The sequence below is a fragment of the Pavona decussata genome, unplaced genomic scaffold (genome assembly GCF_977016875.1).
Source record: "Pavona decussata unplaced genomic scaffold, jaPavDecu1.1 SCAFFOLD_61, whole genome shotgun sequence".
NCBI classification, from domain to species: domain Eukaryota; kingdom Metazoa; phylum Cnidaria; class Anthozoa; order Scleractinia; family Agariciidae; genus Pavona; species Pavona decussata.
Window position 1 is genome coordinate 4,338,751 of NW_028145482.1, and position 26,250 is coordinate 4,365,000.

The window sequence follows — 26,250 nt, forward strand, 5'->3', positions numbered from 1 at the left end:
GAAACAGAAGAAATGGGAAACCTGTCAAATTTTTATGTGCTTTAATTACAAGAAGCTGTGTTTCAATCCAATGAACTTAAGCTATGCAGTCAAGTTTCTCGGTGAATTTTGAAGTCTTTATTTTATGAGTAGAGTATTACAATAATCATTATCAAATTGTATTCGTGGGAAGAATGCTTGACTTGGCTAGACAAAGTAGATGTATTCTTGAATTCCTGAAGACAGCTCTCAGCTGCCTGTTAACGAAAACAGTGACCATTACAGTGAATGCTATATTTTGTTTATTTCAGTCGACCACTACTGCTAGTGGAGTCACAGAACAAGTACAGATAGATACATTACAAAATGGTATGTTAAAACACAATTATAGCAGTTTGCAATGCACATTTGTTGCATGGCAAGTTGTCAGGACTCATTACTTGGCCTTTACTGTATTTTTCTTTTCTATTGCTCAGACATGTACTGTGTCACCATTATTGTAAGTTGTATCTACGTAAAGCAAATGTGCGTTTCTCAAAGCTCCAGAAGAGCTTTCAGGCCCATAAAGTGATTTTCTTAACCCTTTCTACAAATTGCTGGTTGTTTTTCATATAACCTAACTCAAAGTTTTTCTTAATCTTGGAAAACTTAAAATGTTTATACTTTCAAAATGACCAAAAATTGGATTTTTGGTAATGAAAGTTTGATCGTGCAAAATAGTTTTCAGGTCTAAAATCTTTTCGGGAGTTTTAGAAATGCATGCCAGGTCTTTCTAATCTGTATGTGTGTGTTATGCCTTTCAGGCAGTCTACTAAGAAGACACTCAACAACCACCACCACCACCAAAATAGAAGCACCCATTACAAAAGTAAGTAGTACAGTTTTTGCAGTTATTTCACACATGGAAAAATAGTCTTGCAATGTTATCATATAATATTGTTACTGTAATATGGAAGTGTGGTGGTCCAGCGGTCTCTAATCATAAGTTCAATAGTTGAAGTCTATTATTTTGCCATCCTGCGTTTCTTTAAACAAGAACATTTCCTCCTTAGTGCCTTTCCATACCCCAGATATATGATAAATTAAATAAGTTCCAGTGAGCTGGTAGGAAAAGCAAGATGCCTACAGGAAAGAGTAACCTTGTGATGTACATTTGGGATGTTGCTGGTATTCCCACTTGGTTCGTGGTATGAAAACTGGATTTAATTGCTTGCTGTGTAAGCCACTGCAGTCCATGTACACTTTTGACTTTACTGCAGTAGATCATACTTTGAAGAGTACTTAAGAGTGATTGTTAGGTCAAAAAAATTGATTTCATTCATACCTTGTCAGTTTGAAGGCCCAGGAAAGTAACCCAAGGATATAAAGTTAGTTTTTTGAAATAGTCCATATGATGGCAGGAAACCATGAAAAACAGTCACCCCACTGGAAGCTCAGATTCCACCTGGCAAGAACTCAAAATTTTACACTTTTCAGCTTCTTGCTATACAGACGTTTACATAGCTGTGAATCTTTCCTAAGTATAATTGAATACATTGATTCTTCCTCAGTTAAAACATAGCAATTATTTTCATCTCTGCTCATTTGTGAGCGAACTGAGCTCGGATTAAGTAGACACCCTTTTTTCAATCACACAAAAGTCTAAAATAATCCAAACTCAGCAAGGCAAAAAGCTGACCCAGTAGTGGCTCAAATCCTCTGATTTTTTAACAAAAGACAGTTCAGTTATTGATTTTTAGGTCAACAGTTTAAAACCTTTTGGATCCAGCAGCACTTTTGCACGAATGCTGATCAAAGTGCGATAAAATTACTATTCATCGCCTTTGAAATCTACAACTCTACATAACAAGGCACAATAAAGAAAATTAATGCCTCGGCCAAAGTTTGTTTAAAAACAAGAGGGTTGAAACTTTTTTTAATGGTTTGAAAGGTTTTAAAAATATTTTGATGTTAAATATTGTCCACACAGGTAAAACAAACTAACAAACACCAAAATTACCACGAGATAAAACTAAATCTCACTTGCTCCGGCTAATCTGTGTCACGCATGAGGGACTTGGCTACAATAACAAACAGATATTTACATCCGTTGATTTAAAATAAGTCATACTTTAAAATATCTTACTTGACTATGTGCCGGATTCCCCGGTTAACTTGCTGAAGAAATAAAAAAATATCTTAATAGGATTACAACCTGGAACAATTAAAGTTAATTTTATTAAGGATGAGAAGCTTTATCAAGCTTCGATTGCCAATTGGAAGTAACTGTTCCCACGAAAAGCAAATATTGCATCGTTCTCTAAATACACAAGTCTGCTCACACCGTTAAGTACGATATTTTAAAATATGACTTATTTTAAATCAACGGATGTAAATATCTGTTTGTTATTGTAGCCAAGTCGCTCATGCGTGACACAGATTAGTCGGAGCAAGTGAGATTTAGTTTTATCTCGTGGTAATTTTGGTGTTTGTTAGTTTGTTTTACCTGTGTAGACAATCTTTAACATCAAAATATTTTTAAAACATTTTAAACCGTTAAAAAAAATTTAAACCCTCTTTCTTATACAAACTTTGGCCCAGGAGTTAATTATTTTATTCTATTGTGCCTTGTTATGTAGCGTTGTAGATTTCAAGGTGCTAAATTGTAATTTTATCGAACTCTGATCGGCATTTGTGCAAAAGTGCTGCTAGATCCTAAAGAGTTAAAACTGTAAACCTAAAAATCAATGACTGAACTCTCTTTTGTTAAATTATCAGAGGATTTGAGCCAACTACCGGTTAGCTTTTTGCCTTGCTGAGTTTGGATTATTTTAGACTTTGATGTGATTGAAAAAAGTGTGTCTACTTAATCCGAGCTCAGTTCGCTCACAAATGAGCAGAGATGAAAATAATTGCGATGTTTTGACTGAGGAAGAATCAATGTATTCAATTATACTTAGGAAAGATTCACAGCTATGTAAACGTCTGTGTAGCGAGAAGCTGAAAAGTGTAAATTTTAGAATTCTTGTGAGGTGAAATCTGAACTTCCGATAGGGTGCCTTTTTTTCGTGGTTTCCTGCCATTATGTGGACTATTTCAAAAAACTAACTTTATATCCTTCAGTTACTTACCTAGGCCTTCAAACTGACAAAGTATAGGCGAAATCATTTTTTTGACCGTCGCCACATTTTTTGAATTTTCCATTTTTACCGACATTCACTCTTAATAATTATCAATGGAAAATACTCAATCAAGGTTATGGCTTATTAAGAAAGTGTGCAAATGACATGATCAGTTTGCTTTCTGCGTTCATAAACAGCACAGACTCTGACAGTAAACTGTAATTTATTTCCAGGTGATAAATATGCTGTCAGCTGCCCAAGAAAATAGTCCAATGTCTGTAGTGCAAGCACTAGATAGAGTGCTGGTAAATATTTTTTTTCTTTAATCTCAACTGTTGCTCTAGTATTACAAAGGTCATGGATTAACATTCTGTTGAGCCTTGAACTTTGGTAATGGTAATGGTATTTATATATCGCATTTTCTATATGCATATATTCAAATGCGGTTTACATTAGCACAAAGACCAGACCAGCACACTGGGAACTCCATGCCCTACTCTTTGCGATTAGTGTCTGGGTTCTTTAACGTCTCACAAGGTTTTTAACATTGAAGTGTTGTGAGACGGGGCCTTTGGTTTATCGTCCTTATTCAAGAAGACTAGAAAGTCTAACCATTTGCAGACGTCATTACAAAGGCAGCACTTTCTCCTCAGTTGCTTTAAAGACCCTGAGTGTTGGTCCGGCCAGGGTTTGAACCCTGCACGGTAGTCCGGTGCTCTACCAACTGAGCCAACCGGTCGGCGGTTTGTTATTTAATCACAATTGCATATTAAATTGCCCATAAGTGCAACAGTGATTTCAGTGTCTTCCAGGTGATATGCAGTGCAGATTTTTATTTCTAAATGCGTTTGATACAGTATGTGCCAATGAGGCAAAATGTAAAACGATGTCAGCAGAGTTGTCCTATAGTACCAGTATCCACTAGAAAAAAAAGGACGGTGCTTTTCAACATTAAGCCTAAAATAATATGTAATGCGTACAAAAGTACATTGCTGTATTTGTTAACTTCTTTTTGTAGGAAATTTTACGGACAGCTGAATTATATTCCCCATTCACCACAACTGAGGATGAAGTTATGAATAATGAACTTGTAGGAGGTCTTATAAGCAATGTAAGTTATTTTGTATTGTTGACCAGTTTCTTCCTAAGAGTGAAAAACAAACAATACTGCCCAGTAGCTTTCATAGCTCTTTAGGATTCTACCCACAAGGACTCAAAATAATTTTTGGACAGTTGCCAGTCATGTTGATCGGCCAAATGAATTTAGTTCGGTCATGTGATTATAGCCTATCAAAGAAAAAAACACCACTTCACTTGTTCAAAAAGCTGTTGCTAAAGCCCTCGAGAGTATGAAAGTTATCATCAGACTATCAGAATTAGAAAAAAATGAATGTTATCTTGTTGCCAAGTACCTTCTCAACCCCGGGGGGGGGGGGGGGGTACTTCCTTATAAGAGGCTAATGGGGATGTGCCGCTGGATGGGGTAGCATTTTCACGACTGGATTGACTAGAATGGGGTTGCATTTTCAATAGAGTTACTAGAATGGGGTCGGACATTTTTGGATTTTTGGGGTAAGAAAATTCTATTAATTAGGGATTCAAAATGGTATCGGTTAAAAAGTCAGAAAGTTGTTGTTTATTAAATGTAACAGTCACTTCGCATTACAGTCTGTTCTTTCAATTCATTTTAGGATGACCTATTTAAAGGATTGGTAAAGTAGATGCATAAATAGAAAGTGGCTTAGTTGGGATCGCAAAAATTACATTTTCCCAAAAGTGACCAAGATGGTGTCTATAACTGGCCACAAAATAGACTATCATCATCATCATCATCATCATCAATCTTTATTTACCCTCGGATTGTAGAGTAGCTTAATACAGCTAATATCTCCGAGCATTTTCCCACCCAACCATGATAATATACGCACAAAGACCAGACCACAACACCGGGAACTACGTCCCCTACTCTTTGGGAACAGTGAGTGGGTTCTTTAACGTCCCACAGAGTTATTTACAAACAAGGATTGTGAGACGGGGCCTACGGTTTATCGTCCTTATCCGAGAAGACTAGAAAGTCTAACCATTTGCAGATGTCAGAGCAAAAGCAGCACTTTCTCCTCAGTTATTTAAAGACCCTGAATGGTGGTCCGGCCGGGGTTTGAACCCGCGACCTCCCGCACGGTAGTCCGGCACTCTACCAACTGAGCTAACCGGTCGGCGGTAATGGGGCAGGGGCTCTGAGAGACCAGCAGCACATACCCAGCAAAATTGAACCCAAGAAACCTCTCCCCCCCCCCCCCCCCCCCCCCGGCTTCTCAACTATGTATATAGACGTGTTCTTCAATTGATTTTAGAGTTAAAAGTGAATGCACAACTTAAATTGAGACTTTCAATGATTTGAATGATCAATATGTACAGAGTTTCCTTCATTCATTGAAGGACAGTTTAAGCCTTGTAATGACTCAGCTGTGAATTTTGTTTTGCAAAAATGTTGTTCCCAGCTTTGAGATTCTCAACTCAGGGTGTGACTTATCTCCCAGTGTTTACAAAACTCACTGATTTTCATGTCTGTACAATGTTTCCACTGTTTCATGTGTTGCATTTCAGGGCCGGAGGAGACCGTCCTGCGATGTACCTAAACCAAGTATGAACTTATTCTACACATTTGGCAGAGGTCCGAGGCTAATCCTTGCACTCCTTTTCCCTTTCTAACTTTCATGATAATTAATTTAATTAATAATGTTGTGGTAAAATAGTTATTAAATCATTTTAACAGCTTCCTTCTCATCACGCTTAGCTTAACTACTGACCTGCTTGTTGAACGTCATTAGAATGTATTTTTGTCAGATGTAACATTTCAAGACATAGTATGAAAATTGTCATGTTTCCATTCCCATTCAAGAGGTGTGTTTTCCATCTCTTGTCGACTCCTTTAACAGAACTGTTCTTCATACATGACCCAGAGTCAAGTCTAACCTTACCAGATATTTTAAAGTGTAGGGCCCCTTGTGACATACTGTAACAGTATGACACACGCTTGTCGTTAGAGACTCATCATCATCATAGCTCTTTACAATAACCTAGCATCTCAGTCTATCAACCTTATCCACAGCTGTTATTGGTCAATCCTTTCTAGACCTGGGAGGAAGGGAGGGGGTGGGGACAAATTTTGAAGGTATATATAGCTTTGTTTAATATTTTTTTAGTAAACGGTTCCAAAATTTTCAGAAATTTACCTGGGAACAATTTGGTGTGGTGGGTCAGTCCTCGGTGAATTTGATGTTACCATGGCACCCAGTTTTGACAGGCCTTTTTTGCGACCATGGTAGCATAATTCTCATGTCATGACATCATCATATCTCATTGTGGACATCCTCCAACTGTCATCACCATAGCTCTGATACTGTCAGAGTTATGTACAAAGGAAAGGTTGTTTAAAGGCAGTCACAGCTTTTGTGCCCAGTTTGTGACAAGTGCAATGTTACTATCTTAGTTGAATGATTTAACAGCAGTTCTCAAAATGGCAATACACCAAGTTAATCAGAGGAGAATTTGTAGCAGCAGTGTCAAGTTATAAAATACAGACCATGCTTAATTACACTTGATGGGACTCGAGGATCACCGGTACAGTCTCTCCTGATCAGTGGCTTCTTTTGTTTTGTGAAATGGTCAGCTTTGTCTTCGAGCAAAAAATTTGGTCACAAGAAGCTAAAGTTGAATAATTAGTTTTCAGAACAGAAAAATAGTGATATTTTCTTTTCAGATTCAAACTGTCAATTTCTTGATCACCAGTTACGTTGTGACAAGCTCTTCGTGTGTTACTGAATTACTAATAGTTAGGGTAAATTTAGGCTGACAAAAATATGGCAAAGCCATCCCACGATTGTCTTTGTCTACAGCATAGTGGTAAAAAACTACAAAAACAGGTTTTAAAATAAAGCTGGCTTTCTCTTGACAGGTCATAAGGATTCTTCACAACTCAGTGTGCGGACTCCAATTTCCCATCTTCAGGAGGCACCCCCAGAAGTTATTGCTGCTATGGTTGACGAGGCAGACTGGGACTTCGATATTCTCAAGTTGGAAAAAGCCTCCAATCACAGGTAGGGTTAGATGCACTATTGACTACAAGGACTGCGAGGACAACTGTGGAAAATGTAGTTGTCAGGGTGAAGACAGGTGCTTGAATGACTCAAGGAGTTGCATTTTGTGGGTTGGGTTGGTAATTCTGAGACAGAAAATAATGGGCTGATAACAGCGTTAGACAAGCTGGCTTTACAAGGAAAGAAGCTAGTTTAAACTAAACAAATGTGGCTGATTCTTGACGTCTTTCTGTCATTTTCAAACTCTATTAAAGTGGCCGGTTATCCTCCCTGCAGTTGCCAACCATAGTAGTCAGCTGCCAGCTGCTAATGGCAGCCCTGCTTATTTTTTCAGAAACCTTGTCTTATTGTAAAGTGCAATGTAATATGGATACATTTTTTTTGTAATTGACCCGTAATCCAGACATTTTTTGGATCATGTTTGATTATGTCTTTGCACAGAATTGGAAATTCAACAGATGTATTTACAAACAAGTGGCATAACTCGACATATCCTCTCTGCAAATGTCTCCCACTTCCTTCCTGAAAGTATAAGCAGATCTCGGCACACTGACAGTGGTCACAGGAAACTTAATTTGTACCTTCCTGACTCCCTGTTGTAAATTTATGCTTATTTTAGGCCCCTGTACTTTTTGGGAGTGAAAATACTCAACAGGTTCAGGGCCTGTGAAACTCTCAACATTTCCGAAGACGTGCTGAAAAACTGGTTACAAGTAAGTGTTTTGGTTGGACAAGAAATTAAGTTTTAATCATTGTTTTGTAGCAGGCTGTAATTGCTTTGTTTACATAATCTTTGTTGTTACATTATGATGAACGCCACTGTAGGAAAATACTGCCTTTATTTGCATGATCACACTGTGGGATTACTTACATAGTTTTAACATCAGTTAGAACCATATTTTACAGTGTGATAAACACTGCCAGAGGAAAATATTGCTCAGTAGCTTTCATTTGAATGGTCACTCGAGAATTTCATCCACAGACCAATCAAACGTTAGAACCACCCTGTACAGTATGATAAACAGCACCACAAGAAAGTGTTGCCCAGTAGTTTTCATTTGAATGGTCACACTCTTAAGATTTCATCCACAGTTTCAAAAGTGATAACCACTATGTACAGCATAATAAACAGCACCGCGAAAAGTGCTGCTCAGTAGCTTTCATTTGAATGGTTACACTCTTACAAGCCCCAGTGCTGTCAATAAGGGCCGGTAGCCGGCCAAAACAGCCGGCTACAGGCCAATCTTCGGCCGGCTACTTTCGTCCCCTTTTCGTCTCACTTTACTGTTAATTTTGGTAAGAAACTTAAAATAAGGAAAAGATCCAATAAAAATAATTGTGAGACATCCGCTTCAAACGTCTGAGTCGAAATAAAGGCGCATTTCAGGAGTTTTAAACGTGTTTACCTTTGCCACGCGTGATGGAAATTGATCGAAGGGGTCGTGAAACGCCTGCGACATTTTCAGAGCACAGGATCCAGCAAGAAACCGGCTTAAAATAATGAAAAGATCTCGCTAAAATAATTGTAAAACATCCGGCTGAAACGTTTGAGTCTAAGTAAAGGCACATTTCAGGAGTTTTAAACGTGTTAAATTTTCGGCGGAAGTATAAAAAGTTGAAGCAGATCGAGGTGATCGAAGGATCGTGGAACGCCTGGGACATTTTCACAGAACTAGATCCCAGGCTTTCGCATGTGCCAAAACATGAACTTAATGCATTGAATGTATTTTTTTTTTTTTGAATCAGCATTTGAAGATTTATCATTTCACTCTTTTCTAAAAGCCAGTGATTGAGATTTTGAGGGAAAGAACGGTTGTAATAAACGTAGAATATGGTTAATATATAGTCTTAATTTTGATTGTTCTTAAGGCCCAAATACTGTCTGGAAAATGTTGAAAATAGCATTTCTAAGCATCTAAATTTCAAAATTTTCTGGGGGGGCATGCCCCCACACCCCCCCTAGGCAGCTCGTGCCTTTGGCACTCGAAAAGTAGGCTGCCGCCTACTTTCCCAGTGGGGATGTCTACTTCAAAACTTATTGACAGCACTGAAGCCCTAGGATTTCTTGGTAACGATCGTTTCCGGTACCGTGTCGTTACTGTGTGCTTAAAATAATGGAACCGAAAAATAGTTTCCCATGTAAATATTCAGCTTTACCGATCAAAATTCACTTGATATGAGTTTTTCCAACTCTGATTCTCAATTAGTAGAGCAATTCGTTGGTTGACCCTGCTTATATATGAAACAAAAACGTTGTTTAGCATCTCTTGTCCTGACCGCCATCTTGTATCGTTCCCAAAGTGCATTGCACGGTACTGGTGACCCATGTGTTCCTTTCTCGATGCGATCAATATGGCTTCCGGCGCCAAAAAGAGGAAAAACGACTCTGTAAGTTTAAAAACATTTAAGAGGTGGTCTTTCAGTGATGATTTCACTGTGGAAACTGACAATGAGGGCCAAATTTCTTTGCTGAAATGCAAGATTTGCAGCGAACATTTCACATGAGCATGGCTTAGCTTCTTAGTTCGATCTATGAATTACCTGATCTGTTATGCGACTTTTTCAAGCATTTTGTCCATTTTCTTCTCTGTTTTTAATTGAAACGTTCTTTTGTCTTTTGACGTTACTTTCTTATTTATCTCACTGTATTCAGTAGACATCTTGGAAAATTAAAGGTTATGAAGTTCTCTCAAAACATGATTGTGAATAAATGAAACTGATGAATTGGAAATTACGGCCGGTGATCCTGAATTACTGATCAAGTTTGTTTGTTTGTCAGACGTTGAACATTTTTTAAAAAAGGTATACACTGAAGCTCTGTTTTAAAGTATTTACAAGCCGTTTGAAATCAACGGTATAAAAAACCGGGTTCCATGAATTTTAATGGAACCGGAAAATAGTTACAGATGGGTTCCCATGATCTCTAGGCACGGAACCGAAAAATTGTTTTCCATGGGATTTGAAATCCTTGGGCTTGCTCTTAAGATTTCATCCACAGTTTCAAAAGTGAGAACTACTATGTACAGCATAATAAACAGCACCGCAGGAAAGTGCTGCTCAGTAGCTTTCATTTGGATGGTCACACTCGAGGATTTCATCCACAGTTCCAAAAGTTAGAACCACCCTGTACAGTATAATAAACAGCACCACTGGAAAGTGCTGCTCAGTAACTTTCATTTGAATGGTCACACTTAAGATTGGCACAGTGCATGCTTAGAAAGTAGAGGCACATGAACTCAATCAAGATTTGACCGTTATTAAGTCCTTACTAATGTTTCCAGTTGATCTTGTTTCTTTTTGTGTTACCGAAGTGAGACTGTGCTACCACACTTCCCTTATGTCATCTAATGCTTGGTTGAATCTTGCTCTTTCAGTTAATAGAATTAAATTATCACTCAAAGAATGCTTACCACAACTCCACACATGCAGCAGATGTTCTTCATGCAACAGCTGTGTTCCTCGCAAAAGAAAGAGTCAAGGTAATTTCTGAAACACTGAGTGAAGTACTAACAGTATTTTCTATTGATTGTATAATAATTTGATGGTAAAGATGTACTTGCATCACCTAAATTGAGCTGTTAAATTTTCTCAAAGAAATGCATTTTTGCCCATATACTAGTATCTAGACAAATGTGTATTTCTGCTGCCTCACTAAACATTTTGGTCTGGCTGTGGTCCTTAGTGCACAGGTCTCCCACCCATGGAGGCAAAGGAGAGTGGTAATCCTAGCTTTTTCACACTTTAATTGAATTTAATGTGGTCCAACATTTAAAAAAAAAAAAAAAAAAGAAAGTTTGTTAAAGATAAAGTTTTTACTTCGAGAGCATAAAGCTCCAAAATTTTTCAAGTTTTTTTTCAAATGACAAACACAGACGCACAGTGTCGATCAGTCTCCACATACTTCACTTCACTTTATAACAGTGTACTGACTGAGTGGCTAATAATATTCTTCCAATCCATAACAGTCAATTCATGTCACACATGACCAGTATTTCTAAGAATGAAATGAACATTTGAGTTTCTCTTTGTAATGTCCGACATGTGAATGGAATGTTGAACATTTCTCTGGAAATCTTTCTGAAAAAGATGCATTAACAGAAAAAAAAGATTCAAAATACATGGAAAACAATTTATTGTTATTCTTGAAATACTTAATGCTGTAATGAAAAGAAAAATTCGTAGCTTTATGCAGTCAATAAACTAGGGAAATTTCTACAGGAACTCTGAAATCTCGTTGGCGATGTTCAAAACTGATATGTAACTTTCAAAACTCTGTTCAAATTTCAAAAATACTGGTCACGCGTGATGTGGATCGACTGTAATATTCTTCCAATCCATTAACTGTTTGTGACTGAAATCTCGTTGGCAATGTTCAAAACTGATATGTAACTTTCAAAACTCTGTTCAAATTTCAAAAATACTGGTCATGCGTGATGTGGATCAACTGTAATATTCTTCCAATCCATTAACTGTGTGTGTGTGTGTTTGCTATTCGTCTATCTTGCAGGCTGTCCTTGAGTCCCTTGATGAAATAGCTTCGTTAATAGCAGCTGTTGTACATGATGTAGATCATCCCGGCTACACAAATTCTTTTCTTTGTAATGCTGGCAATGAGCTTGCTATTCTCTACAACGATATCGCAGTTCTAGAGAGTCACCATGCTGCACTAGCATTCAAGCTTACTGCTCGGGATGAGAGGTCCAACATCTTCAAAGGACTTGACATGTAAGCCATCACCCAAGGTTTCTTATTTTAGTGTGGAATACATGGCAAAGTGTCAAGAGGACAAGCTGTTGCTATTTTTGTATGGGGACTGCTTGTCCAAAATTGCCAGCTGAAAGCAAATATTATTTTAAGGATTGAAAGCAAAGATTGCAGACAATAATTAAGATACTGAATGTGCAAGCTGATAGAGCATTTTGTTTTTAGTTGTGTATCTTGCACAGAGGCCATTTCAAGATGCTACCTGCCCATCTCACACTTTCCCTCGTGAATTTTGAATTTAAACTGAGGGTGCTGCTTACCTGCTGGTTTCTACAGCAGCGTTTAATAGGGTTAAATGTAATTTAACTTAGTTAACGACTTGGAGCAAGTTTGCTCCCTGGTGGCATAGTGTGGCGTTAGCGTTTGTTGGCGTATAGTTTGGGCACTGGTGGCACAAAAGCGTTTGGGCCTTTGTTGTTACATTACTGTTTGGGCCTGGGTCAGGTCTGCAGGCAGTTGCGTGGCCAGCGGTATTCTCTTGCAGTTTAGGCGTGCTCCTTTGCACGTGCTCGGAATTTTACTCTACTCAGCGTTTTCCGTGGTGTGGTTAGTTTATCGCATTTTGTTGGGCTTTTCTTTCCCTCCCTTCCCTCCCAGTAGTGTTAGGTTGTTATTGTTTGGGATTGGTGTTAGTGTTAGGGGGTTGGTTAGGGTTAGGGTTAGGGTTAGTTCTTTGTCTTATATACTTATTATTTTTCCACTGAGCTTCTAGTCTCAGTGTGACGGGTGGTAGGGTTGGGGCTGAGTTGCGGGCGGGGCTCGTGGCTGAGTTGTGGGTAGGGCAGGCTTAATTATGGGGTGTTCTACCTACCTGGGTTTGGGTTGGCGGTACCAGCCCCTGGCTCCTGGGCACCCAACCTCCATTTGCGACTTAGACGTTAACTGCACAGATACTGAGTTCTGAAGCCACACTAATTGACCTCACCTAACCGTTTTTTCAACCAAACTGAACCATGTGTTTTGTGTTTGTTGTCAGGGATGAATTTCGCACGATTCGTCAAGCGATCATCGACATGGTGATGGCAACAGAGATGACAAGGCATTTTGAACACCTTTCAAAGTTTGTCAACTCCATCAATAAACGGCGAACCTCAAGCATGGATGAGGTGCACTCTGTGGTAACCATGCTTTCTGAATTGTGTAGTTGCAGAAAATATCAATACCCCCACCCACCTCCACCTCCAAGATGGCCATATTACTTCCTTTCTGTTAAAAAGAGGCGTTGTTTTTCCACGATCACTTCAACTATGTCCACCATCTTTCTGTTCATTCTGCTAATTCTACCCAAAGTAACTCAACAACCAGAATGGTCGGCCTTCCAAAATAAAAAAAAAAACCCTGAACCATTTAATTTTGTGCTCTGAAATTGTTTTTGCTTAATTTGCATTGCTTGTGACAATAATTTTTGTGCCATTGTTTTCACAGCATAGTGGGCGAGGCACTCCAGACTCCACTGCATCTTCAGCTGTGGCTCTAAACACACCAGAAAACAGAACACTGATCAAAAGGATGCTTATCAAATGTGCTGATATCGCTAATCCTGCACGGCCTCGCTACCTCTGTAGAGAGTGGGCCTACAGAATAGCCGATGAGTACTTTTCACAGGTGCGCTCTTGTGTTTGTTTGTTTGTTTGTTTGTTTGTTTCAGTGGCTGGAGGTTGGAAGTAGAAGGGATGATATTTGAGAAACACATACTGGTAGTTATTTTTGAGCAAAATGGAAAAATGTAATTTGATGTGTTTTCCACGCTTTCCTTTTATAATAGACGGAGGAGGAAAAGAGGCGAGGTTTACCAGTGGTGATGCCTGTCTTTGACAAGCTGACATGTAATGTCCCGAGGTCACAGGTGTGTGTATGTGTGCATGCAGTAAAATTAAATTCGTTTATTTACTGTGTCTTACCTGTTACATATCCAAATTGATGTTTTTTTTTTCTCTTCGCCAGGTGTGGTTCATAGATTACTTCGTCAGTGATCTTTATGATGCCTGGGATGGTACGCAATTACTTTGCTTTTTTGTTGTAGACTGCAAGTTTTTGCATAAGTTGATCTGCATTACAAACGTGTTTTTAGAACTCTGTAGTGAATGTAGACGAGGAGAATCGGATAGGTTCACCCTCAGAAGCAGCAGTTGTGACAATTCAGCAATTCAGATCTTTCGCAGTAGGCTTTAGAATAAAGTTTGGTTTATCAACAGAATTGATAACTAAAGGTAAATTGGGCACGGTAAAACAACAATCTTTATTCGTGCCCAGAAATTATACAGTGTTACATTAATACAAGAAAGAAAAATTACTAAAGAAGAGGGCACAGCCTCTTAGAAATAGCAAGCTAATCGAGCTAAGTGGCTGGGCCAACCGGAAAAATTTGCAAATACCCTACATTATTGAACTAAGGACATGATTTACCATTCACACACACACGCACACACAAAAATAACAATAAACGAGGGGAAGTGCACACGCAAAAAACTGGAAAATAAAGTACATCGATGAGCCAGTCAGTAGTTGGAGATAAGCGATTCTTTTAAGAGGACTTTGAAACAGGTAAGACAGATTTGAGTGCTGACGGTTTGAGCGTCAGCCCTTTGTCAGAAGGAATCCCCTCTGATGAAGAGCTGATGCTGACGAAGGGCTAATGTCAGCCCTTGGTCAGAACGAATCACTGTGACGTAGGGCTAATGCTCAAAACATCAGCACTCGACGGTCACTGTGGCCAATTTACCTCAGTTATCAACTCTGTAGATAAACCAAACATTTGACTCAACGGTCACTGTGGCCAATTTACCTTAGTTATCAACTCTGTAGATAAACCAAACATTTGACTCGACGGTCACTGTGGCCAATTTACCTTAGTTATCAACTCTGTGGATAAACCAAACATTTGACTCAACGGTCACTGTGGCCAATTTACCTTAGTTATCAACTCTGTAGATAAACCAAACATTTGACTCAACGGTCACTGTGGCCAATTTACCTCAGTTATCAACTCTGTAGATAAACCAAACATTTGACTCGACGGTCACTGTGGCCAATTTACCTTAGTTATCAACTCTGTAGATAAACCAAACATTTGACTCGACGGTCACTGTGGCCAATTTACCTTAGTTATCAACTCTGTGGATAAACCAAACATTTGACTCAACGGTCACTGTGGCCAATTTACCTCAGTTATCAACTCTGTAGATAAACCAAACATTTGACTCGACGGTCACTGTGGCCAATTTACCTCAGTTATCAACTCTGTAGATAAACCAAACATTTGACTCGACGGTCACTGTGGCCAATTTACCTTAGTTATCAACTCTGTGGATAAACCAAACATTTGACTCAACGGTCACTGTGGCCAATTTACCTCAGTTATCAACTCTGTAGATAAACCAAACATTTGACTCAACGGTCACTGTGGCCAATTTACCTTAGTTATCAACTCTGTAGATAAACCAAACATTTGACTCGACGGTCACTGTGGCCAATTTGCCTTAGTTATCAACTCTGTAGATAAACCAAACATTTGACTCGACGGTCACTGTGGCCAATTTACCTTAGTTATCAACTCTGTAGATAAACCAAACATTTGACTCGACGGTCACTGTGGCCAATTTACCTTAGTTATCAACTCTGTAGATAAACCAAACATTTGACTCGACGGTCACTGTGGCCAATTTACCTTAGTTATCAACTCTGTAGATAAACCAAACATTTGACTCGACGGTCACTGTGGCCAATTTACCTCAGTTATCAACTCTGTAGATAAACCAAACATTTGACTCAACGGTCACTGTGGCCAATTTACCTCAGTTATCAACTCTGTAGATAAACCAAACATTTGACTCAACGGTCACTGTGGCCAATTTACCTCAGTTATCAACTCTGTAGATAAACCAAACATTTGACTCGACGGTCACTGTGGCCAATTTACCTCAGTTATCAACTCTGTAGATAAACCAAACATTTGTTTCCTCTCCCGATCGATGCATCACCGTTGTTTCTTTAGACACTAACCTCCTTATCCATTTAGAATAAAGTGACTGTTTTGCAGTTGCTGTTACTAGTTTTATTTCACCATTTTGCAGCTCTATCAGTGGTACTTATTAATCACTGGTTCTCTTTATGTTGCTTACAGCTTTCGCCATTGTACCAGAGACGATCAGACACCTCACAGATAATCACGAATACTGGAAAAAAGCGGCAGAAGAATGGGTATGTTAATTACTTTTGTTTTGACTCTCTGGAAAATACTCTTAAAATTCCACCACTGGTAGTCTGTAAATAGACTTTATGGGGCATGCTCAATTGCTGAAAGGCAGCTCTATGTACCCCTAGCAATCCTTCTCCAGGCTAGCATAGCCTTGCATGGAGGACACCAGCTCTGGAATCAAAATGACTCCTGTTGTTGCTTGTTGGCAGCCATTTGCACTTTCCCCATGCCTCTTATTGCTGACAATTTTCAAAGCCAGGGAGTCAATGAACAATTTTTGGGTGTCAATAGGCATGGGTCTGTCCAAATTTCCTTAAGTGTACCATTCAGTTTGTCTGATCAGGGAGCCGAATTTCCCAGGTTTTTGCCCTGAGATTCTTCCCTTGCATTCCAAGGATATTGCATTTTGTTCACACCTGTGAAATCGAAGCATTTTGGGCTGTAGAGAATCAAAACAGTTTTCTTATCATTGAAGAAAAATGTGAAAAAATTTGGAAAAAGTATTCCTAAAAGTCTAGGTAACCAACCTAATTATTATCTTTCACATTTCATTCAATCTTGTAGTATGTAAATGCTAGCCACCTGTGTTAACATTTCTCCATACTGCCCTCTGTATCAATCCTCACCATCTTATTAATTATTTATCTTCGTGATTGCTAAATCGTAATTGTTATTTTTGATTTTTCTTGGTATTTCTGTGTTTGATCTACTAACAGGTCCCTGGGTCAAGGCACCCTTTAAGCCCCATAATCAACTTACATATTCTTTTCACCATTGTCCACTTATTTATTATAGCACTAGGTGGGAGGGTTTGATAAAAAATCTTCGGGGATCATTAATTCCTTTCTTCTGACTTTAATGTTTAATCAAGTAGTGATGTTGTGAAAAGACATTAGGCCGTGGTCACTCTTGGTACTTCAAGGGTTAAGGGTGCGTTTCTTTGGGAAATCCTAATCTGGATTTTTCATCCAAGATCACTCGGATCATCGTGTATCAAAGGAACCGACAAATCCACTCTGGGTAAGGATTCGTCGGTTCCTTTGATGCACCATGATCCGAGTGATCTTGTATCAAAAATCAGGATTTGGATTTTCCCAAAGAAACGCACCCTAGGTGTTTCCAGCTTTTGATTTTCCCGTTGATGTTTGGCTGCTTGTCTGAAGTGGCAGGTTGCTCAGATGCTGTTTGTTAGGGACGTTTTCCCAAGTGGAAGCTCTTCTACTTTGTTGCTCGTTAGTTTAAGAATGTACTTGTTTTCTTTCTCTCCTCAGCCCACATGATTGGTTCTCTTTTAACTTCTGGCTATGCTTTCACAAACATTGTAAACTGGCTCTGTCATGTAAACTGTCTAATGTCGTGGTTTTGGTCTCGTCTCTTCTCATCTCATCTTCATTAAACTGCATAAACGCTCTATTCAGTGTAATTTGGCATGGAGAAGCAGTGGGTGTCTAATCACTTTGGTTGTGTCTTTGTGTCTGTCTGTCCAACGATGCTTGACACTGGGCCCTTGAGCCTAGACTGGAGGCTTGAACATGGCATTTTGGACATTCCTAATCTGACAATAGTCCCTTTGTTGATTCCCAGGATTCATCAAGACGTGCGTCTCCCACTGGCAATTCCGGTAACATGACTTCTGGTAATCCAACTTCTGGCGCGTCAACGCGAAACCCCACATCCACATCAGGCACCTCTTCAGAGCCTCCTTCGTCGTCCAGTACGTCCCTTACCTCGTCATAGTGTTTTGTCATGGGAGTTTGCTCCCACTCGCTTTTCTCCTTGAAGTCATCCTCGCTGTTTTTCCCTTTTTTTTCCACCGCTGTTAGTGATGTATTATATTGTACACTTGTTTATATGATCGACAGACACCTGCCAGTATTCATCACAGAATTGTAGTATTCTCATGCAGTACAGTATGTTGTAGTGCCACTGAACAACAACAAATCCAATTTATTTCTTTGCAAGGCACCTGCTCTATTTATCGCCTTGAGTCATCTCCATTACATGATTACCTTAAGCCTGCCGCACACTTGAGGAAAGAGCTGGGCAAACTGCCTCGCGAGGCGATTAGCTCAGCTGTTTCATCATGTGTGCGGTTGAGTTTTCGTGAGTTTTTTGCCTCGCGAGGCCGTGAGGAAAATATCTATCATATTTGATGTTTGAGATTTCGCCTCGCGAGGCGAAATTCTCACGAAAACTCAACCGCACACTTGAGGAAACAGCTGAGGTGATTGCCTTGCTTGGCCTCGCGAGGCAGTTTGCTCAGCTCTTTCCTCAAGTGTGTGGCAGGCTTTAGTTCCGGTTATTGCCTTGCATGTCTGCCATGTAAGTCAGTCTGCCTCTAGGAACCTTTTTGGTTTCTTTTTTACCCATTATGGATGGTTTGAAACTTCTCCTATGGCTGTTTCAGTGGCATTACAAACGAAATTTCCCAACTCCATTCTATTTCTCCATTCAAGCTGTGGTATGGTTCATTCATGACCCATTTTTCACGAGCGATTCATAGAAGGAGCATTGAGTTACATCAGTTTACATAATGTTCTCACAGAATTCTCACACACTGCTCAAAGCTGTGACAATTCGATTGCTACTGTTGATTTTTTGATTTTCAAAACAAGTTTCGAGTATTTTTCTAGGGAATGAAAGGAATTGTGACTGTTGCTGACAACATCTAAGCGGTGATTATGTTGACCAAATGTACCACACCTGGTAGTGTGTGAGAAAACATTGCTTTTTCGTCCAGTTTAAGATTGAGCTGGGGCCTTACATAACTATTTAATTACAAGAGAGAAGCATAGATTACCTTCTACATATAAAGAAACAAAAAAGAAAAAAAGAAAGAAATTGTACATAGCATTTTTCCTGACAAGAAATCTCTAGAAAATTATAAAGTATTATATTTATTGCCGTTGACCTAAATCGCATTGCTCTCGCAAAATTATGTATTTTGGTAGAGCACTAAGTAGTGCAATCGTATTCCCAAGCCTGCACTTCACTTTCACAGGTCAGTGGTGGAAGTCAAGCTTCCAGCTTCCGAAAAATCTCGTACCTAGAGTTGTCAGACCCCTTGGTCAGCGGTCGGTCACTATGGGTACGAGATTGGCTTCTGACTAAAAGGAGTGCGGGCGCATGGGAAAATAATGAGCATTAGAAAAGGGGGCTGATTGTGTTGATGATCGTGTTTCGTTTATCTCGTCGTTTCGTCATCCGTGTTGTGGTAGAGCTGATGAGTGCCTTTTTTGTGCGGTCAGAGTTTGATTTGCCTTGATTTTTTTTTTAAACAACTGTTTTGAATTGTCCGTCAATCTGCAAGTCAGGTCAGACTTTGTCAGAAGGAAGATACAACTGACGTTCCTCACTGGCATACAGTTACTTTAATTTAAGAGTTCTGTTACTTTTCACTCTTGTTATCTTGTTAGTCGCGTGGGCGTTCGTGAAAAGAATTGAAATCATTGTAAGTGACTGGCACGATTCTGGTCTTTGCTCTGACTAATAGTCAGATCACCACTTTCATATACTGCAGACTGAGTTTGAACCTTCCAACCGCACAGTCAGCCCTCTTTTTCCGTTCTATACAGTACGGGAACGAACTCGTTTTTCAATCAGCAGTTCTGAGAATTAACCGCGGGTCTGATGGTTTAGCTAAGAAGATGAAGTGCTCCGCTCTGTTCAACAGAGATTAATGTCGTCAAACTGATCTCAGCGTTCTTAGTGTGTTATTTCGGATTGGCCAACAAAAGTACGAAACCCCCTCAGAAATTCTGATGCTTTTTGCAATTATTATATCAACTCAAAGACAACTCGGCTGGCTTGGAGATCATGTACGACTCAATTTTGTCGACTAATTGTTTTGTTATATAGGCAGTTCCAATCTCAGAGGAAAACTTCCAGTTAAAAGAAGAACTTTTTACACTATATATTTTCCATGACTTCTCTCTACTCATATCAGCTGATAGCCGACAAATAAGGAGCCAATCAGAGGTGTGCACTTGTTCTTATCGGACAGGAAAAGCCGGAATCTCTTCGAGTTCTTTCGTGAAAACAACGGAAATGCTCTTGATATTTTGTGATTGGACAAGGAGAGTCGGAAGCTCTTCAGGTTCTAGAGCAAGAATTTGGTGAAAACGGCGCTTGTTCCTCGACTTGAAAGTGCTTTAAACTCTAATTATATTAAAGCAATCTCTAAATTAAATCATTTTTCTTCACTCGGTTTGATGGTCAACGCAGGCCATTTAGTTGTTTATTGAGCTACAAACACGACATGTTTTTAGCTAAAATTGGAAAATATTCTTCATCGATGTAGTCGTTTTATGGGAAAACGGGATATCATGACTAGTCCTTTTAATCTTGCGTCCAGGTAGTGCTACTATTTTTTTTGTTTTTGTTTTCATACTGTTAAAAAGAAATTGATCTTAATTTATTGTCGCTCTCATTTGGTTTTATAATGAGGCTGTTGGTGAAACTCTCATTTGTATTTTGATTTGACGACTTTTAGCGGACGGAGGAGTTCTAAACAAACGTCGCGTTTTTCTTGTGCTGAAGTAGGTTTAGTCGATAACTACCGAAAAAGATAGATTTTTGATCCGGTTTACAAACGAGGCAAATCAACCAATGAGGGGACTCCATTGTTTACCTCGTTTCCATGTCCGCGAACGTTGCATTCCAGTGACTACAGTCCGTGCTGCGCAATACTGGTTGAAACTAGAATTAAAAACAAATTCTCAGCTACGTTGTTAAACTACGCACGCAACAGAAACAGTTTCGTTTAAAAGATCAATGAGTGTTTTCACCAAGATCCTTGTAGAACATATTAACTGAGCAAAATAATTTTAATTTGTATAACTCTTGTACACACTTCTGGAATGCTGTCTTGCTCAGTTGTTCAATTTTGACCAAACCATTTTAATGGGCCGATGTATTGTCCAGTGTCTTGTGTATAAAAGTATAATTTTCATAATGATGACGATAACAATGATAATATAAGAAGTTGATTGCCTGGAAAGAGCAGGATATTGAAGTTATATCATGTACAAATTGTTTCATAAATCTTGAGTAGTTCTTAGATTTCTTTAGAACCGTTCCGCGTGAACTAAATTATGTTGTTTCTTCTTTAGATTGTGTTCTGTACAGTTGTTTTAGGTTCGAAAGTCTATAAGTGAACATTCTTATAGAATAGATATGAATAAAATAAGTTATTGGAATCATGCTGCTTTCGAGTGATTTATTGACCGATATTTATCCCGGTCACGTACGTAAGGCCAGTCACAGAAGCGCGGTCAACCAATCAAAAGTCGATGCTAAAACCTTGGAACCAGTGCCGAGCGCGACAGAGCACACAACTACCAGCCGCGGCAAAACTTGCACCAGGGGCAAAGGGCGGGAAACTATGCAACAATTGTCAAGCGTGGCAGGACACGCAACTAGACTCGGCATGGGACAACAAGCGTTCAGTGCCAGGCGCTGGAAAACTAGCAGCCAGCGCAAAGGGCGGGAAATTATACAACCAGTTCCAAGCGCGGCAGAACACGCAACTGGATTGTTTAGGAGAACAGGCGGGAAAACTTGCAGTCAGTAAGGGTGGGCCGATACCAGTTTATTCAAATCGATCCGATACGAGTACGAGTACGGCATTTTTTTCGATATCAATGTCGATGCCGATGTCATCATTCAAGGCTTTTCTGTACTCTTATGGTCCGTAAACAATAACCACAGCCCTTGCAACGATGTTTCAACTTCAATTTTGTCATATTTCCTTGAAGCCTACATTTTCTATACTTGAACAACTGCCACCAATAATAAAAAAAACGATTAAGTAACAGATTCCCTCATACAATATCTCTGAATTTAAATTAAGGCGTTTTGATGCAATTTTCTAGAGACTATACCACAGTTTGTCAACCGGCTCTTAATGAAGGGTAACCCGCCTTCTTCAATACAATCCAATACCGTGCTCTCCTAATATTGGATAATTACAAGGTAAAAAAAAAAAAAAAAAACGGAAGAACTTCGTACGCATTAATTTGAATGTGACCATTTCGCAGAGGTCATGGGTTCGAATCCCGTTCAAGCCTGGGTGTTTTCAGGCTTTCTTTTCGCAGCTGCTTAAGTTTCGTGCATATCTGCAATGGCCTCTCCCATATTTTCTTGCATTCGAGGTTCAAATATATGAATTTCAAGAATTTCTTAATGATACTTCACCTCTATTAGTTTGAGTACATTAGCATGCCTATTTGTCATTTGTTCCAAGAAATCTGTTAAAACATAACTTTGGAGTAATAACGTTGTTTACCAGTTATCAAGCACGCGTAGTGAAGTTCTTGCCAGTGAAAAAACAATCTGTCGAACCGTTCCTGGATTTTTTGCCAAAACGCATAAATGTAAAAATTACAAGGAGCTTTTTTACAGAAAACTCGTTCTCGAGATCGCTACAGAGAAAAGCAACAAAACTTTCGCGACGTCAAGCGATACCATCAGGCACAAATTTGGAATAGTTTAAAGTCACTTCACCAATTTTTACAGCAGTGTTTACTTTACGGTCCACCCTATACAAGGCAGACAAGGCTCTGTCTCGGTGTAAAAACCTCTGAAACTCACAGCTGACGTATGAAACAAATCAAACAAAAACCACAAAACAATACAGAAAAGGAAAACGAAATTTTTCAGTTTTGTATATTTTATTCACCACTGTCACAGTTTAAGATATTGGTATTGGTTTTACCAATTGAAATCTGGAAAGCCCAATATTTGATTTACTGATATCGGGTTGTGTTTTTAAAAATTGGTTGATGATGTGAGTCGTTGTTTTTCTTTGCTGTGCCGATCATATCTCTGTCATTAGAATGACCCACCGGCTTTTAAATCAGTGTTCGAAAACAGACAAAACATCGCGGTAAACTGACCATGGGAAGAATATCGTCGAGAGTTATCTTGGCATTTTGTTTGCTCGCTGGCTCTGCTGTGCTTTATACACTTTACACATATCCAAGCACAATCGTCGAAGACTCTTACGCGGTGCGAGATTTCAGTCGAAATGACGTTCAGCAACCGACCACAGGTGGCAGAGGTCTGCATCCCCAAGTGGAGGAGTTTATTATAATATTTATCACTAGCGCGCCGTTTCATACGGAACGACGAGAAGCCATTCGACAGACTTGGCTCTCCCTCTTGGTAAACAATTCTGTTGGATCAAACAGAAGAGATATAAAAGATCCTACAGATCCCACAAATAATCTAATTATTCACTACTGGTTTGTTTGCGGGCATTCCTTAGAGAGAAAAGTCGAAACCGCCTTGGACAACGAGATTCAAGCTTACGGTGACATCCTAAGATTGAATTACACGGAGGCATACTCCCGTTTGCTCTTCAAGACTTTAAGTTCTCTAAAGTTTGCTTCCAACAGAGACGTGAAGTTTATTGTCAAGGTAGATGACGACGTGTATGTACACGTTCCTAGACTTACTCTTTGGCTGAAAACTGCTTCTTTGCCTGAAAAGGTGTACGCGGGCCACTTATACAGTCACTCAGTAGTCATTAGAAACACCGAAAATAAATACCACGTTGGTAAACAATATTTCAACGAGAGTTTCTATCCGCCATATTGCAGCGGTCCTTTCTACGTTTTATCTAAAAACGCTGCCATCGAATTGCTCAAGGCCGCTTCCGGTGATTGGCTAAATGCTTTCCCGTTGGAGGATGCATACATTGGGATTTTAGCCCGGAGTGTGGGAATCAAGCCCATTAATCTCGTAGGTAAGGGAGTTCTTATTGTTCCTAAGCAACCAGAGAACGCCTGGCCAGATCATAAGCTTAACCAGCTTTTTGCCTTAGGCCATGGTTTATCGATTCGGCGACTGTCTGCGCTCCACAAGAGATTCCTGCAACTGCCGTTAATTATGCCTCAGAAGAAAAGTGGTACCTTGAAAAGAATTCGAACCTAAGCAGTGCAGCAGTGCAGCAGTGCAAGGGATGAATCTTATTCGTCTGGAGCGAACCTGGGCAAACGGCCTCGTACGTACGCATCCTTTAAGCTTTTTTCAGGTTTTAAGATGCATTGCAATCCATCTTTACCCCGCCTTTATGTGGTTCGTAAACCTGAGAACAACATCACATGGACTGCTCTTGAAAGGAACCTTCAGGGTTTCAGGAGAAGAGGACCAGCCAAAAGCTGTCCTGGACTGGAGACGCAGCACCCCGGGACGAATAGCCCTTTCCACGGTTGATTTTTCTCATTTGCATTACAATATTATCCAACGTGGATGCGAGGCAATTTCGGGCTAAAACTACAAAATAGCCCGAAATTGCCTCACATACATGCTAGATTTCAATGAGCAGAGTTAACCGTAAAAAGGGCTATTGCGAAGGAATAACAAAGTTTGCTGGAGAGCCACGGTTGACGCCCTATGCTCTCCTAAGGAGTAAAAATGCCCCAAGCATGAGGCATGGAGCCTTGCGGATTAAACGTCGTTTGCCCAAGGCCATCTTAGGACAATCTGCAATCTCAAGAGCAAACATTGCTGTGATACCAGAAGTGTGTTTCTGGGTCGACAGCCTCCGGAAGGATACAGTTTAGGCTTTGCCGCAAATATACCGATAATTAAATATGGAAAATATGTTCCCAGAAACCTCCAAAAGAACTTCCTGAAGAGCTACCTCTCATCATCATCATCATCATCATCATCATCATCATCATCATCATCATCATCATCATCATCATCATCATCATCATCATCATCATCATCATCATCATCAGTGACAGCATACAACAGCAGTAAAAATTGCTCAAAAATAGAAAAAAAGTAGCTAAATGCGTGATTTATAGTACCCCCTCCGTGCATTAGTTGGGCATTTTTCACCATATCATCGTCCGTTCCGGGAGCCAGGCATTTGATGGCCTCGTGAGTTTCACCTCACAACAACGTCGAACGTTTCAATGGCCTTTTTTATTCTGGAGGACACATTGTCCGCCTTGACGAACTTGGGCAAACATTTGTTTTTCGTGTGGTATTAAAAATGCGTCTATAGTATAAAGACGGGCACAAGACGCATTATGGAAGTTCGGCCAAAACAATGAGGTAAAGTGGAAAATCTAGTGATACATAAATGCAGAAAATAACTGGAAGTGTCATCTGAATGGACGACGATCAAAGAGATGAAAGGAAACCGTCACATAATGGACGAAACGAACGTAAAAATTGCGTAGAAAGATGAAAGAGGTTTTGATCAGATATCTTCAACTGAATAAAACTATTATTGATTATCTGTATTTTTACAAGATTGATGTGCGTGAAAATTTTCCGTGCAGATACAGTGGAACCCGGCAGTACAATTTCGACAACTAGTTCTAGTTTTCATAGGCTTACGCTAATATTCCCACAACTTGATTGCCCGGCGGATAGTGACTTACAAAGTGGATCACCGAGAACATTATCCATTCTTTAAACAATCAGCCTCAGATCCGCTCGGGCATAAAAGAGCTAGCACACGACTGCTGTGGTTAGCTGGGTCTACGTACCATCTAGGATGCAAATGTACAGGATACAAAACAACAGCAAACGAAAACGTAACTTGAATATTTTAATTTGGTTCTATCTTTCTTTTACAATTGAACACGTTAACGTGCTTTAAGACTGTTACACTTCGATTAAAACTGCAGCGAGAATTTCCATGAAAATTGGTGAAGAAATTATCAATTCTTTTAAGGTAACGATAATGTTATGCCATTCAAACTACTAATCGTAACCATAGCTCACATCTTCCATGGACGAGTAGCTAGATAGACACCCTGGGCTGTTCGGCATTTTTATCTTCTCCAGCATTAAAAATGCTGCAGGCAAATCTCCGGAGACTTTGGACACCCTTGATAACGGACCTAAGGAAACGAAAAGAAAGAAGTAAGACAATGAGTGTACGTGTGCTAGCTTTTAGTTCGACTTGAACACGTCATTTTTGTTTTAAAGGCAAAGAAGAAACTCAAATGTTATCCACCTTTAATGGTGAGACTCTTGACACTTTTATTTCTGTCGGTTACAAAAAGTTGCGTATGTAAAGACAAGTTCTACGACGATTGAGAGCTTAGGACCACTCAAGTTAAGGCTAATAAGCATAACATTA

The 26,250-nt window shown here is 39.5% G+C and overlaps 2 protein-coding genes and 1 long non-coding RNA gene across 7 annotated transcripts in view; 2 read left to right on the top strand and 1 right to left on the bottom strand.

Annotated features, from left to right (window-relative positions):
- Nucleotides 1-21,343, top strand: part of LOC146479215 (high affinity cAMP-specific and IBMX-insensitive 3',5'-cyclic phosphodiesterase 8A-like) — a 34,654-nt gene extending 13,311 nt beyond the window's left edge. For 2 of the 4 annotated variants that reach the window (XM_085111466.1, XM_085111468.1), the window contains 15 exons: nucleotides 291-348; nucleotides 783-847; nucleotides 3,314-3,385; nucleotides 4,099-4,191; nucleotides 5,688-5,754; nucleotides 7,039-7,180; nucleotides 7,800-7,893; nucleotides 10,555-10,659; nucleotides 11,688-11,905; nucleotides 12,921-13,062; nucleotides 13,370-13,549; nucleotides 13,710-13,790; nucleotides 13,889-13,937; nucleotides 16,068-16,144; nucleotides 17,727-21,343. In XM_085111466.1, the coding sequence (XP_084967592.1) occupies nucleotides 291-348; nucleotides 783-847; nucleotides 3,314-3,385; nucleotides 4,099-4,191; nucleotides 5,688-5,754; nucleotides 7,039-7,180; nucleotides 7,800-7,893; nucleotides 10,555-10,659; nucleotides 11,688-11,905; nucleotides 12,921-13,062; nucleotides 13,370-13,549; nucleotides 13,710-13,790; nucleotides 13,889-13,937; nucleotides 16,068-16,144; nucleotides 17,727-17,879 (1,596 nt within the window). In that variant the 3' untranslated portion in view covers nucleotides 17,880-21,343. The other 2 variants (XM_085111469.1, XM_085111467.1) reach the window with 2 other exon arrangements.
- Nucleotides 21,344-22,880: 1,537 nt separating this feature from the next.
- LOC146479216 (acetylgalactosaminyl-O-glycosyl-glycoprotein beta-1,3-N-acetylglucosaminyltransferase-like) lies at nucleotides 22,881-25,583 on the top strand. The gene has a single exon (XM_085111487.1). The coding sequence runs from the start codon at nucleotides 23,040-23,042 to the stop codon at nucleotides 24,075-24,077; it is 1,038 nt and encodes a 345-aa protein (XP_084967613.1). The 5' UTR covers nucleotides 22,881-23,039; the 3' UTR covers nucleotides 24,078-25,583.
- A 111-nt stretch (nucleotides 25,584-25,694) lies between these two features.
- The window catches only part of LOC146479217 (uncharacterized), a 7,874-nt gene continuing 7,318 nt past the window's right edge, over nucleotides 25,695-26,250 (bottom strand). For both annotated transcript variants that reach the window (XR_014865034.1, XR_014865035.1), the window contains exon 3: nucleotides 25,695-26,008. This is a non-coding gene — a long non-coding RNA (uncharacterized LOC146479217). The remainder of the gene's footprint in view (nucleotides 26,009-26,250) is intronic.